At 36.1% G+C, this 14,259-nt stretch overlaps 1 protein-coding gene across 1 annotated transcript; it reads left to right on the top strand.

The window, feature by feature from the left end:
- Nucleotides 1-1,339: 1,339 nt before the first annotated feature.
- On the top strand, nt 1,340-1,711 carry LOC145068034 (uncharacterized). The gene has a single exon (XM_079015036.1). It carries the CDS (start codon nt 1,340-1,342, stop codon nt 1,709-1,711), a length of 372 nt encoding a protein of 123 aa, XP_078871162.1.
- Nucleotides 1,712-14,259: the final 12,548 nt, after the last annotated feature.

Below are 14,259 nucleotides of genomic sequence, written 5' to 3'. Positions count from 1 at the left end.
TGTAATATTCTTTTATTCATATGTAATAAAAGTAGCTAGTTTTTTATTCTTGTTATTTTTTATGTAATAGATTAGTTTTAGACTAGATTTATTTTATGAAAAATGTAACAATATGAAGATGGAGGCCATTTCTTGAAGAACCATAGAGATCCATGGTTTCATAAAGATTTTTAAAAGTTCATAACTTTTATAAAGTTTTTATAAAATTGCAACAAAGTTGGTTGTCATTGCAAGTGGGAGATTGAAGATCACATAAAATATAAGTTGTAATATTTGGTCCCTTTGTCCCTTACGAAGGACTTAACACTTTTTTGTTGGCTCACAAAAGTGTTATATAGTCTAAGGCTTGTTTGTGTCAAAAACATGCTTGTGTTGTTTATTTTTCAAGTAAATATTTTGTGTTGTTGATAATTTAGTTTTTCACAAACCCAAACTATTTTTGGACAAAATAAACATCACATGGAGTTTGGATTTCAAAATATAAAATATGGACTTTAGATGTAACATATTCTAGCCACCAAATAAAAACCGGTTTTATAAAATTGTTAATTACGACAACTTTTGAAATATTGAATTATTATTATAAAAATCATGTTTTTTTAACTTATTCAAACTTCAAAGTATTATTTAATGAAATTAAGTTTTATAAACAATCTTAAAAGGTTCTACATGACTCAATCACAAACTTAATACTAGGTATTAATTTTAAAATTGAACAAAGCCGAAATATAAAAACCGGGTTTTTGATAAGAACCTTAAAAGTGTTTTTTTAGATAATTGATACCATGACATATTGGATGCATGCAATTGTCATGATATCACATGTTTTAAATAGAATAATAAAACATACAAATCCCTTTTTCAAAAATGCAAGTCTATGCCATCCAACTTTAGAAACATTTGCATATCACTTGTATAATGCTAGTGCGATAAAGGATACCTAAACATTGGTATCATCTTTTGGTGGCCAAAGTATTTTGCGGTTTCTCTAACCAAGTTATACACCAATTATACAACCTTCTCTAATTGGATGACTTGATTTGAAAGCTCTTCTGATAAATGTCACCTAAGTGAGAGTGTTCCAAGGCATAGATGAGACCAAACATGTCAAATTTACAAATGGATTGTTAAGTGTCATACATCTAAGAATTACAAGTGGTGTAATTAATACAAGTTATTTACTTTGTTAAAATTGAGTGAATTGGATAAATAAGACCTAACCATTTTTTTGATTTGTAGCTTGGATCCTATACTTTAAATAAATAATGTTTTTTCAAACAAAAGGGTATTATATTTAAAGAAATAAATACTGAATGAAGACTTTGTTAAACTTTTGAAGATGGCTCCACCAACTACTGTAACACACCACCACCCAATGAACATTCGATCAGTTCTCGAGAAAGAAAAATTGAACCACTCAAACTTTTTAGATTGGCACAAAAATTTAAGAATCATTTTTAAACAAGAAAAGAAAGACTATGTCCTTGAAAATCAAAACCCTGATGAACCACCCTCTATTCCAAAGGCTGCACATGATGCATGGGTTAAGCATGTGGATGATTCACTTGCCACTATGGTTCTCGATCTTCAGCGGGCTCTGGAACTCTTTACTACCTATGACATGATTGAACATCTCAAGCAGATGTTTGGTCGGCAAGCTAGAACTGAAAGGTTCGAAACTCTGAGAGCCCTCCATGGCATGAAAATGTAGGAGAGTGGAAATGTGATAACACATGTTCTCAAGATGAAAAGCTATCTGGATCAACTAGAGAGATTGGGCACTCCATATCCACAAGACTTTGCCACGAATTTATTTCTGAACTAATTGCCAAAGTCTTATGATACCTTCATCATGAACTACAACATGAATGTGTGGGAGAAACCAATCTCTAAGTCGTACGGGATGCTAAAAACTGCAGAGAAGAATATCCCAAGGAAAACCACCCAAGTGCTCATGATTAGGGAAGGAAAAGTCAAGAAGAACAAAGGCAAGAACTTCAAGGGAAAGCTAGAAGCTGACAAGGGCAAAGGGAAAAAAAAAGCTCCCCGAAACCCACCACCAAAGAAGTAGGAAAAGGTTGCCAAAGATCACACATGATTTGATTGTGGTGTCGTGGAACATTGGAAAAGGAATTGTCCTTAGTACCTTGTTGAGTTGAAGAAGAAGGTTGGGGAAGGCCCTTCAAAGTATATCCATTTTCATGATTGAAATGGGACTATTTACTTTTTCATATAAAACTTGGTATATGAATTCGGTTTTGGAACTCATATTTGTAATTCGTTCTAGGGGTTCAGAAGCAATAAGACATTTTGATTTGTATTGCATGTGGGCAATGGAGCACGGGTTGCGATCAAAGCAATAAGACATTTTGATTTGTATTTACCATCTAGTTTGTACTTAACATTAAAGAATGTGTGTTTCATTACCTCTATTACTATCAATATTGTATCAGTTTCCCGTTTAAGAAAATATAGTTTTAATTTTAAATTTGTTGATGATAATATTCATTCCTTCTTGGATGAAATATTCTACTTTGAGGCTAGACCAATAAATGGAATTTATGAATTAAACCTAGATGACACCTCAAACAATAAGTCCCTTTATCATGTTAGCACCAAAAGGCTCAAACAAGATTTGAACCAGACATATCTATGGCATTGTCGCCTTAGACACATAAACTAGAAGAGCATATCTCAACACCAAAAGAGTGGACTTTTGGGGCAAATGACATTGAGTCATTTGACATATGTGAATATTTTTTATGTGTCAAGATGATAAAATCCCCTTTCTTTGGAACAAATTAAAGCGCAAGTGTTTTATTAGGCATCATACACACTGATGTATGTGATCCCTACAAAACAATGTCTAGATATGGTGAAAGATATTACATCACCTACACTGACGACTTTTGTCATTTTGGTTATGTGTATTTGATGAAACATAAACATGAAGCATTTGAAAAGTTTAAATTTTTTCAAAGTGAAGCTAAAAATAAAGTCAATAAACCAATCAAAATCCTTCGTTCAGATATAGGAGGCGAGTACTTGAGCTAAGAGGTCCGAGACCATCTAAGGAGTCGTGGGATTATCTCACAACTCACTCCACCTAGAACACCACAGCTTAATGGTTTTTCTGAGAGGAGAAATCGAATCATAATTGATATGGTTTGATCTATGATAAGTTTAAGTACTCTTCCTTTATCATTTCGGAGTTATGCTTTACTCACCGCATCTTGTATCTTGAATATGGAACCAAATAAAAAGATAAACAAAACACCTTATGAGATGTGGTATGGAAGGGCTCCAACCTTATCCTATTTGAAAGTTTGGGGTTGTGAAGCTTATGTCAGACAACAGAGTTCAAGCAAACATGAGCTAAGATCTAAAGATTCTTTAGAATATTATATCTACATTCCTAGTGAGAATAAGTGTTGGATAAGGTGTCTAAGTCCATAACTATTTCTGGTAAGTACTTGACCCGACCCGACATGGTCCATTTTGGTTGCATGGCACCATGCAATTGGATAAACTAAATGAGAGAAATAACACATATGATTTATTAATATATTATAAGTACTAATATATTAATAATATTATTTAATTAGTTTTGATCAAGAATTAATTAAGTGATCAAAAGATAACTAATTAAATATATGGGTAGATTATGTAAATCTTCCATATCTTATATAGTGGGCTAAGAGGCTCCATGGATTATCAAGTTGGGTTCCACCCATAAGATGCTCCATGGATGCTCCATGGAGTTAACCCATGGATCAAGAAATGAAGAGTCATGGAACATTAGGGTTTACCTAATGCAACACACTATATAAGCAATGTAACTCTCCCCAAAATCGGCTACACTAACAAATAAGAGGGCTTGGCCGATTTTGCATGTGTTAGAGCATTCTTTCAAGTTTATTCTTTGCATTTGGTGTTGTGTGAAGCATTTAAGGCATCACACTTGAGGTGCTAGGCTCACAAGGTTTCAAGGAACACTTTCAACAACAAGGTATGTAGTCTATCTTTTATACAAAGAAAATTGTACCCCATGTATGCTAGATAGGTTCATAACCTTGGAAAAACAACTTTGCATGATTATTAGACAAACATGGATCCAAGGTTATTAGGGTTGCCTGTACACTTAGGAAGTGTTAGAATGCTCAAAACCCATCAATAAGATCTTTATCTCACGAAAGGTTAAATTCTTAGAGAACAAGTTTCTAACGGATGAGGCAAGTGTGTCACAAAACAAAACCAAGAACGGCAAAAATGCTCTGGGGCGGACGTCATGTAAAGTATCACAACACAGTATAACAGTAAATAAGCAAACAACATCATCTATCGCATTAAATATATAATTTTAATACAAGTGTGTTCCGTACAGTTATAGACACCCAAAAAGTAAATCAAAATAATAAGATGAGTCTTGGATGCGCTTCATCTTCTCAAAAGCTGGCCTCGGTACCTGTCTACTGACGACCTGAGAATAGAAGTTATTTTGAAAGAGTTTATTAGCATTAGTGTCGGTGTTTGTATCAAAACGTTTGAATCTCTCAGAAAAACCTATATTTTCTATTAAAAGTAGCCTTCTACCAAGGCATAACTATTTTGTATGTTCGTTTATCGTAAAAGTGTGTAATTTTCCCAAGTGTAACTATCATTAACAAAATATAGTTTGTACATTAATGTTTAAGTGAAATGATCACTAAATGTATGTAAAGGGGTAAATTATTGTAGTACTATAGTGTTGTATTATAGGAACTACTATTGTACTAACTACCTTAAACCGGATTTATATTAAGGTATCATGTGATTAATTGTAACATACTATCGACTAGGTAACAACGACAAATGTAGGTCGTAAAAATGTATGACGTCTGGCACCCGCAGACCTACAGGTCCGGCTGTAGCTAGCAGCAAGGTGTAGGATAGTCAATCCTGCATAGATCTATACACAAACTCATGCTCTCCCTCTAAGAGACTCTGGCTACAACTCAGGCCATGACATTGAAGGCATGCTCCGATACAGTGGATCACAATGTTAACATATTCATGTATATGTAATGTATTGTTACTCGTTCTAGTATCATTCTATATGTTCTCTTTCTAGTATAGTTGTATATGTTCTTTTACTAGTACAGTTGTATATGTTCTCATAGTAATGTAATGTATATGTTCTCGTAGTAATAAGTACTGACTCATGAATGAACTGACTCATTGATCTAGCAATAGTATAAGTATTATCCTATGCCACCCCGATGGTAACTTACTAATGATGTAACTGGTACGCATGAATATGGAAGAACTTTTATGACTACATATGTACACATGATATATAATTAATATTGAAACGACCTTTGGAAGGCTAACCGATATCCCACCAGACCACATCTCAAGCGCGAAAAGGAAATAGGGCGGACTACCTTCCTAAGTCTTTTAAACATTGCTTATATAACTATACATATACAGGCATGCAATTTATAAGAAGTATAAAAGAGTTTAAGTAAAAGTAATTGATAAGTAAAAGAGTTTGTAAAGCAGTTTGAAGTAAAACAGTTTGAACAGTAATAAAATCATTGGTTTTGTAGTTATTAATCACATGTGATTGATGTAATAACTATAAGTATTCAACTTGTATTCCCCTCACTAAAGCATTTAAAAGTATTTCAACGGTTAGTTAAAGGGGTATGAACTCACTTGTGGTGAGTGGATTGGATTGAAGTGTCGGGTACAGTGCTAGGTGACAAATGAAGACTTGTACACACGCACGAGCCTAGTTATCATATAATGAACATATATATAACTAATTAGCCAAATTATAACTAATAAATTAAGTTGGGACACTCTAGAACATGAAAACACTTTGTTTCAAGTGTTAAAGATCACAAGGATTGCATCCGAGTGTTGGTAGGGCAAAGCTAGTGTGTTTGGAGTTTAAGGGTAAACTCCCTTGGAGTTTACGGTTTTGATGGTGATAACCTAGGGAGTTTACAGCAGTAAAATCTAGAGTTTATGGTCGTAAACTCTACTCCTATTGACCATGTGTTGTTTTATGGTTCAACAAGCCTTTTGAAGCATTTCTACTAGGTGGTTTGGCCTTTGGAAGGGACTAGGGCAACAAAAACACTCCTTGGAGGAGTTTACGGCCTCATGGACATTTCCCTTTGGGTTTACTACCATAAACCCTTATGGAAAAGGGTATTTCCATGTTTTCAAGTCCTTAACAGAACTAGGTAAATGTATAAGCTAGTTTTTAGGCCTAAGGAAGGAAAATGACCTACTTAAACACACTTTAGGGTGTTTACGGTTTTGGGAGATCCCCAAACTGTAAACACCTATAAATGTTGGTCTTTGATGTTTTTCAAGGCTTAAACACAATAAGGGAAGGTTTAAACATGTCAAGGATGGCTTATACATCAAACTAGGACTTATATTAGGGACTTAGGCACACTTTGGTGCCATTTATGGTGTTTACGACCCAAGAACATTCTTGGACCGTGAACACCTCTAACCTTGTGTTCTTGGCATAATTTCTTGATGTTTAAATGTAATACTAGCTTAATAACACTCAAGGATGGAAGTACTTACTATTAGGAGGCTTGATTTGAGCTAAAAGGCCAAGAACACTTAGTGTGTGTTCTTGGTGTTCTTGGTGTTATGGAAATCTAGAAAAAATGCATAAATGAGTGGATGATTAGATGCACAAACACTAGATTATGTGTTTTACTAACTTGAAATGGTTAGAATAGTTACAAGTTTGAAGATTTGGAATGAAATTTAGGATGATACTTGAAATCCTTTTTGGAGTTTACTCTTTTGATATTAGGGGAGTAAACACAAATGGCTTAGACTTGGGGAGTAAACTCATGGATATGCATGAGTTTATGGATTTTTGGGTGATTTTTCGACCCAAACCAAATAGTTTGGCCGGGAACTTCTAAGAGGCCAGGTGTTTGCGGTTTTTGAAATTCAATACCCGAGACGACACTTTCATTCATCCGTTCGTTTAAAAATAATATTAAAATAATCAAACGAACTTTATATTTCCTAAAAATAAGAAATAATGACATTAACTTATGATACGAAGTAGCTGACTTTTAGGGTTTGACCGAATGGAAATTTCGGGTTGTCACAAAGTGGGAGGCACCTGGAACTTAAAAAAGATCAAGAACCTCAACCCGATGCAACTTTAGTTCGCATTAGTACTGAACACGGGGTTATTGAAGATGAAGTGATCATTGTCCTTCAACCTATTGAAACACAAGGCCTTCGCAAATCCGGTAGAGCTCCTCATGAACCTAGAGATATGGATTTATCATTGACGAGTGCTTCAAGATGATGAATGTTGATGAGCCTGTCAACTACCGATATGCAACGTTAGATCCCGAATCTAACAAATGGCTTGAATCCATGAATGCAGAGATGAAATCCATGAGAAAAAAATCAAGTTTGGGATTTGGTTGAAGTTCTTCCCAATAGCTAGATGTTGGAAGTAAGTGGGTCTTCAAGAATAAGACTAACATTGATGCTAATTTACACTCATTCAAAGCACGACTTGTTGCTAAAGGATTCACTCAAAACCATGGGGTTGATTATGCTGAAACCTTTTCACCAATCGCTATGATTATATCTATTATGATACTAATTGCCATAGTTGCATATTATAACTATGAGATATGGCAAATGGATGTCAAAACATCTTTTCTAAATGGGAATTTGGAAGAAGATGTGTATATGGTTAAGCCCGAAGGTTTTGTGGACCAAAAATCATCCTAATAAAGTGCGTAAGCTCAAGAGATGCATTTATGGATTAAAACAAGGATCTCGTAACTAGAATCATCGTTTCGATGATGAAATCACAAAGTGTGGTTATATTAGAAATGAAGATGAATCTTGTGTTTACATGAAAACTAGTGGGAGCACTATGACATTCTTGGTCCTATATGTGGAGGACATATTAATCATGGGAAATAACATTACAACTTTACAAGGTGTAAAGACTAGGCTTAGAAAGTGCTTATCAATGAAGGACCTAGGTGAGGCATAGTACATTCTTGAAATCAAAATCTATAGAGATAGATCAAAACAATTAATAGGTTTAAGCCAAGTTACATATATTGAAAAAGTGTTAAAACGGTTCAACATGGAAAACTCTAAGAGAGAATTTGTAACTATGGTGTATGGAATTGTACTAATTTGTAACTATGGTGTATGGAATTGTACTAATTTGTAACTATGGTGTATGGAATTGTACTAATTTCATCTCAATGTCTTAAGCTTAAAGTGCTACATTAATGCTTCCTTTACAACAGATCGAGATGATTGCAAATCGAAATAACGATATGTGTTCATTACCAATGGGGATATGGTATCTTGGAAAAGCTCCAAGCAAGGTGTTGTTGCACAATCCACTACACAGTCAGAATACATTGCTGCTTCTGAAGCTGTACAAGAGGCTACTTGGATGAAAAAATTCAATGGGGATCTAGGGGTAGTCCTTACCATTTAGGACCCCCTAGACGTTTTCTATGACAATGAGGGTGATATTACTTTGGCAAAAGAACCCAGATCATACAAGAAGACCAGACATAGTAGCAAAGATTCAACTTCATCCGGTATAAAGTTAAAGAACATGAAATTAGTATTCGTAAAGTTCACGCTAATCAAATTTCGCAGACCCTTTTACGAAGCCCCTTCCTCAAGCCAAGTTTGAAGGTCATGCTCAAGGAATAGGACTTTACTATTCTAGTTATTGGATTTGATCTATGTATTAGTATTGAGTATTAGGACATTATAACATTATCTATTTCAGTGACTACGATATATATGGCATATGATCTTTTCATTCAATATTTGTTGTGTTCTTTATTAACATGTTTAATCCATGAGTAAATTTATTCACTCTAAATCCATAGTCCGTTATTATTATGGGAAAAGTAATAAAGTAAGACTAATATGAATTGGAATGGTTGACAAAGTCTTGTAACCAGTTTCATAGGTGCTTGCTAGAGAGCGAGTATTCGATTGACCCGTTCGAGATCAATTCATGGATCGATTTCATGAATGATACTTAATAAAGGTAATATCTATATATCCTTAACACCTAAGATACATATATGGGACATGAGTCCGGAGAATTTTATGCTTTGATGTAGTTAAATACTCTTCTTTAAACAGGCAGTTATAGAAACTATTATCGGGTGTGACGTTAACATGCAAGAGGCGTTTGTAGTCAACATGGGATTTGTTCCTCTTATTCGGTTAGAGTTAGACATTTAAAGCCTGATGTAATGTTAAACACGTATATGAGATTGAATGCGATCTATATCTCATGTTCAACATGATGTCTATAGCAAAGGGATAACTGATAAATTTACCTTACACACCAATTGTAGCCTTAGGCTTCTAGGGAATCGGGCGTTGATGGAATGGTACTATCTAATATGTTTTTTGAGGCAGTGAAATTTTGATATACATTCATCACTGTCTATATCAATTTGATATGAGTCTTGCACAAGTGGGAGATTGAAAGATCTAGTATGCTCAAGATTCATATTAAAATGATACTGCTAAATAACATGTGATCCTAAGGGTCACACTAACAACAACTTGATGCAATTGATTATTTATTAAAAATTGAATTTAATAAATATTCATAAACTCTTATAATAAAATGGGATAATATTTATTTCAAGGAAATAATTATTTTAAAATACAAGTAACACATTATTTCATAAGGTATGAATTAATAAGTCATGTACAACATTTTGGACTAGGTAAGCCTTTTGTCTTTTAGCAAAAGACAAAGTTTATATCTTATAAACCTTGAGTTTATAAAATATAAATCCAATCTTTTCTTTTCTTAAATTTATGCTCGGTTTTAGGGTCAAAGAAAAGAGGCATGGCTTTCCCTTTAGTTTAACCAAAAGAAATCAATCATGGTGCATGCACGAGACAGGTTTGTCTAAAGTGCTTATTGGATAAAGACCTATAGAATAAGTGTAAGCTTTAGGTAGATTACACTCTTGCATTTTGGATCATTATTTTCTTGCAAAAGGCTGAGAGCATCATCTCTCCATATCCATCTCTTCTTTAGCTTTGAGTTCATGAAGAAATTGTTACTTTTTTTACTCTCTTGGAACATATACTTAGGTATCTTGTTCTAAGCTTAATAGTGATAAGTACTACCATTCTAATCAAGTTGGATCATTTTTGGTGTTTCGATGGTCCAACCTTTCTCCATCAACTTCCTTGCATCCCTTAGAGGATCCTAAGTTCATCAAAGGTTGTTGCTTCATCTTCCTTCTATGGCCGTGTTTTATATCTTTCTACTACTTGTAAGTTAATCCTTGGCGGGCGATAAAATATTTATGTTATTTATAAAACTCAAGTCTTCCATTTGCCATTATTTGTAGTTTTTGAAACTAGTTCTTAAATAAAACTCAACATCTACCTAGCCGGAGAGAACCATCATCGTTTGTTCGGTGTATGTTTAGCCATGGAGGCTGATGCCTTTAGTGTTTTTGGTCCATGGAAAGGGTCTAGGGTTTCAGCCCTTTAGAGGCCACCTCTTCATGTAGGAGGAAGCATTCTATTTATAGGGTACAATTCGGTTATGGGAGAGTTAGGTTAGGCCTTGGTCCAATCCAACTTAGCCCAACTACCAAGGAGCTGGGAAAGAGCGCCTAGGGCGCCAAGCAATTTTGACAAGCGAGTGCTAGGACTTGACGTCAATGCCATGCTAATGGAATGTATGTCAACAAGTCCCCTAAATCGCTGTGATTGGTGTGCGGCCAATGACATTGGATTGTATACAGTCGAAGCGACAATGCATTGAAGAGATAAAAAAAACGACTGAACCTCGACCACAAGAAACGTGGTGTTGCGGGATGAGGTTGATATGAGCTTATACGACATTGGTTGACCTGATACTCCTTTCTTTATAGAGAGTATGATATGGTCGATGTGATGAAATGTAGTTGTTTCCGGTAATGTGATGTAAAGCAGAGTTGCTAATGATGTTATCTAGAGCAAGGCTACTACTAATGTTATACAGAGAAAGTTTGTTAATATTATGCACAACAAGGCTTTCTAATGTGACAAATGGTGTCGATAAGATGCAAGGACAAGGTTGCTAAGAAGCATGACCACACCATACAACCTTTGAGATTGTTGTTTGGCGTGGTTGTTGTGCCAAGATCCGAAGTTACAATAAAGCAAATGCAACGTACTTGATACATGATTCTTGCCTCTCAGTCACATCCAAAAGTTGTTCATACAAAAATTGTTGAGGAAAAGGCAAATGCCCCGACGAGGGGATGAGATCTCTAACTAGCTCCGAGTAGCAGGTCATACTTTTATGCCCTGGGGGAAACTTGAAGTAACTGGTCAACAGTGCACACTTCCCGAGTCCCTTGCAAATGCTTTACAGACCGAGCTTTGTTTCGCTAGCCTGCTGTTGGCGCACTCTGACAGTCGTAGCACTGAAGAGGTTATCTGAAAAGACAATGCAAACAATCGTAAGTTGATTCGAATTTTCTATCGTGATTGTTTTGAAACGCTTCCCAGAGTAGCAGCAGTAGTGTGCTTCTCTTATCCCTCCTTTTTTATGAAAAAATCGAGTGAGTTTGGGCCACAACTCTTATTCTGAAAGTCTATTTTGTTGAGCGAGGTCGAAGCATGCGGTCACTGAGTTAGACTGATTTTTGTCTTGTAAAGTTAGTGGGCTATTTTTTTCCTTCAACTTGCTTGCTTTGGTCCTAGATGGTTTATGTTGGCCCATTAGATTTATTCACTAATGGTTTCCCATTGGAAGGATTTCTTTCCAAAGGTTTGTCTTAGACTTAGGAATTGATTAGGAGTGATTTTTAGTTGCTCTGTAGTGTGTTAAGACTCGAAGGATGCTTCCATTTGATAAGAGAAATTTATCTATTTTGTCAACTTAGGATCTATACTTAACCAAAGTTTTTACGTTTTAGCCCGGGAGTTCGTACTCTCGAGCTTAGGGTTCGTCCTCTCTTTGAGTCATTAGCCTACGTTTATAGGCAAATGCAATAGAGCCTTTTTATGGACCTTGGCTAGTTCACTTTTATTAGGGTATTCACCTTTAGGCAAATTTTTGTAGTTACCATTTAACACTATGCTCTAAGTCTTGGGCCGATGAGAGTTGCACTCTGGCCGTACTCATCTAAGTTAAGCTAAGATCGTCGCCTCGAGGCATTTAGGACTTAGGTATTTTTATATCAAGGGAAAGGTTATGGGCCTTTAAAGCCTTTGTTCATGTCACGGGAAAAGGTAATAGTCCTTTAAGATACATTGACACATTTAGGGAAAGGTTATGATCCTTTGAAGCCTATTGGTTGATTCCTCGCATCGATTTCGCTTAAGTGACGCGGATGATCGGTCCTTGTTATCACTTGGTAAATGTGCCCAACCACTTATTGAAATGATATCAATATTGAATAATAACTAAACTTTGACACAAAAATAGGCCCGAAACAAGAGCTAACTATTAGGGTGTGATTATCCACTTGGAGTTAGATCACATTGCCCTCGCCCTTACTGTGTCTTATTCTATCTTTTCTTCTAGCTCTAGGATTAAAAATGGCATAAAATGTTCGCCTTCCATGTTTGGGGGATGGGCCTCCCGTCTTGCGCTTCTAAGATGTAATCTTCGTTCTGGTGTGTCTACACTATCTAGCAGGTATGCCAGAAGAACCGAAGGATGACACCGATCTTGGTGGTGCTGAGTCTGGGAGAGAGCCGGAAGTTGACTTCCAAACTTTGCATGGTTTTACGTTGTCTCCAGTGGGTGACAATGATGTTTTTGAGTCTTCCCCTTCTTCTTTGGTAGCTCCCAATGTTTTTCTCCCGAAGTGGAATCTCAGTCGTAAGTCTCTACTTATGCAACATTTAGTTATGTACGAGTGGAGTCATCATGCATTGCCTTTGGCCACCATAAAAGTATCGAAGCTCCTTTCCAACTCTCATATGGCTAACAACTTACAATACGCGGTAGCCCAGGTTGCCCATTAGTTGGTGGATACAGTCGGGCGCCTATGTTACGTTTTCTCTGATTTAGCAGTGTTTTCTACGGTGAAGGCTTAATGTCATGAGCTGAGGGATTGGGTGGTGGACCTTGAGTCCAAAAATGCAAATTCGAGGAGTGTTACGACTTGTTGGCTAAGAAGAAGGCATTTATTGAGGATCATTTGATGGGTTTAGATGTGGAAGTGGAGCGCATATCTCAGCGGGTAGACGGCTTGGAGGCAGAAAAAGAGGCATTCAAGAGGAGAGTGAAGTTGCAAGGCGAACAGTTGGTTGCAGAGGAGTCGTAGAGGAAGGTTTTGAAGAAATATGTGGCTTAGTTTTTCTAGAAAGGCGTCTTTAGCATATTGGACCAGGTGGTTGAGAGCACTAAAATCTCACTTGGGGTCCGACAAATGAAGGTGGCATGCATGGCCATCGGCGTGGAAGGTGGCAAGCAGGTGGTATGGGAGCAAGTTGCCACTGGCAAGTTTACCCTTAAGGAGCCTAGCGTTATCGTGGAGCTAACCCAAGCGATGCATTCCTCTCTATAGTCCTCTTGGTAAGTGATCCTTTCTCTCCTGTTTTATGTTTAAGAAACAAATTTGAACAATATTTTATTTTGCTTGTGGCTCTACGGAGCCTTTACTTAAGTCCAGGGAATGTCTAGAAAACAATACATCTTTACTCATCGTGCTTATATTATGGTTGCTTATGTTTTAAAGGTTCTTTACTTCTCATCCAAGGTGGTTTATGTTGGCCATTATTGGTTTTAATTCTTCCCAAAGGTTAGTGTTGGCATTTGGGGTAGAATGCTTTGTCGTTTTTTTATTGTACTGATAATTGTGAGTGTTTTCCTTAGGAATTTGTTGAGTGTAATTCCCATTCATTTGGCAATTTTTTAGGAATGAAAGTATGCTTTCTTTTGGTTGATGATAGTTGTTCATTCTTAGCTGTAATATTTCAGCTTTAGCCCAAGAGCTTGCTCTAGTAAACTCGGGCCTCGTCCTTTTTAGATTCATGAACCTGTATTTTTTGGTCAAGGCTTCCACTAGCCTTCTCATGAGAACATTTATTGGTTCATTTTTTTATTAAGGTATTCCTTTTGAGTAAGGTTTTACAATTAACTTTTCAATACTTTGTTCTAATTCTTGGGTCTAAGAGATTTACACTCTGGTCCTATTTGTCCAAGTTAAGTCAAGATCATCACCTCGAGGCATTTACGACTTAGGT

Source organism: Lactuca serriola, chromosome 8 (genome assembly GCF_051521515.1).
Source record: "Lactuca serriola cultivar US96UC23 chromosome 8, Lser_US96UC23_V15, whole genome shotgun sequence".
NCBI classification, from domain to species: Eukaryota; Viridiplantae; Streptophyta; class Magnoliopsida; order Asterales; family Asteraceae; genus Lactuca; species Lactuca serriola.
The sequence above is the reverse complement of the archived record's forward strand: the minus strand, read 5'-3'. Positions and strand labels throughout refer to the sequence as shown.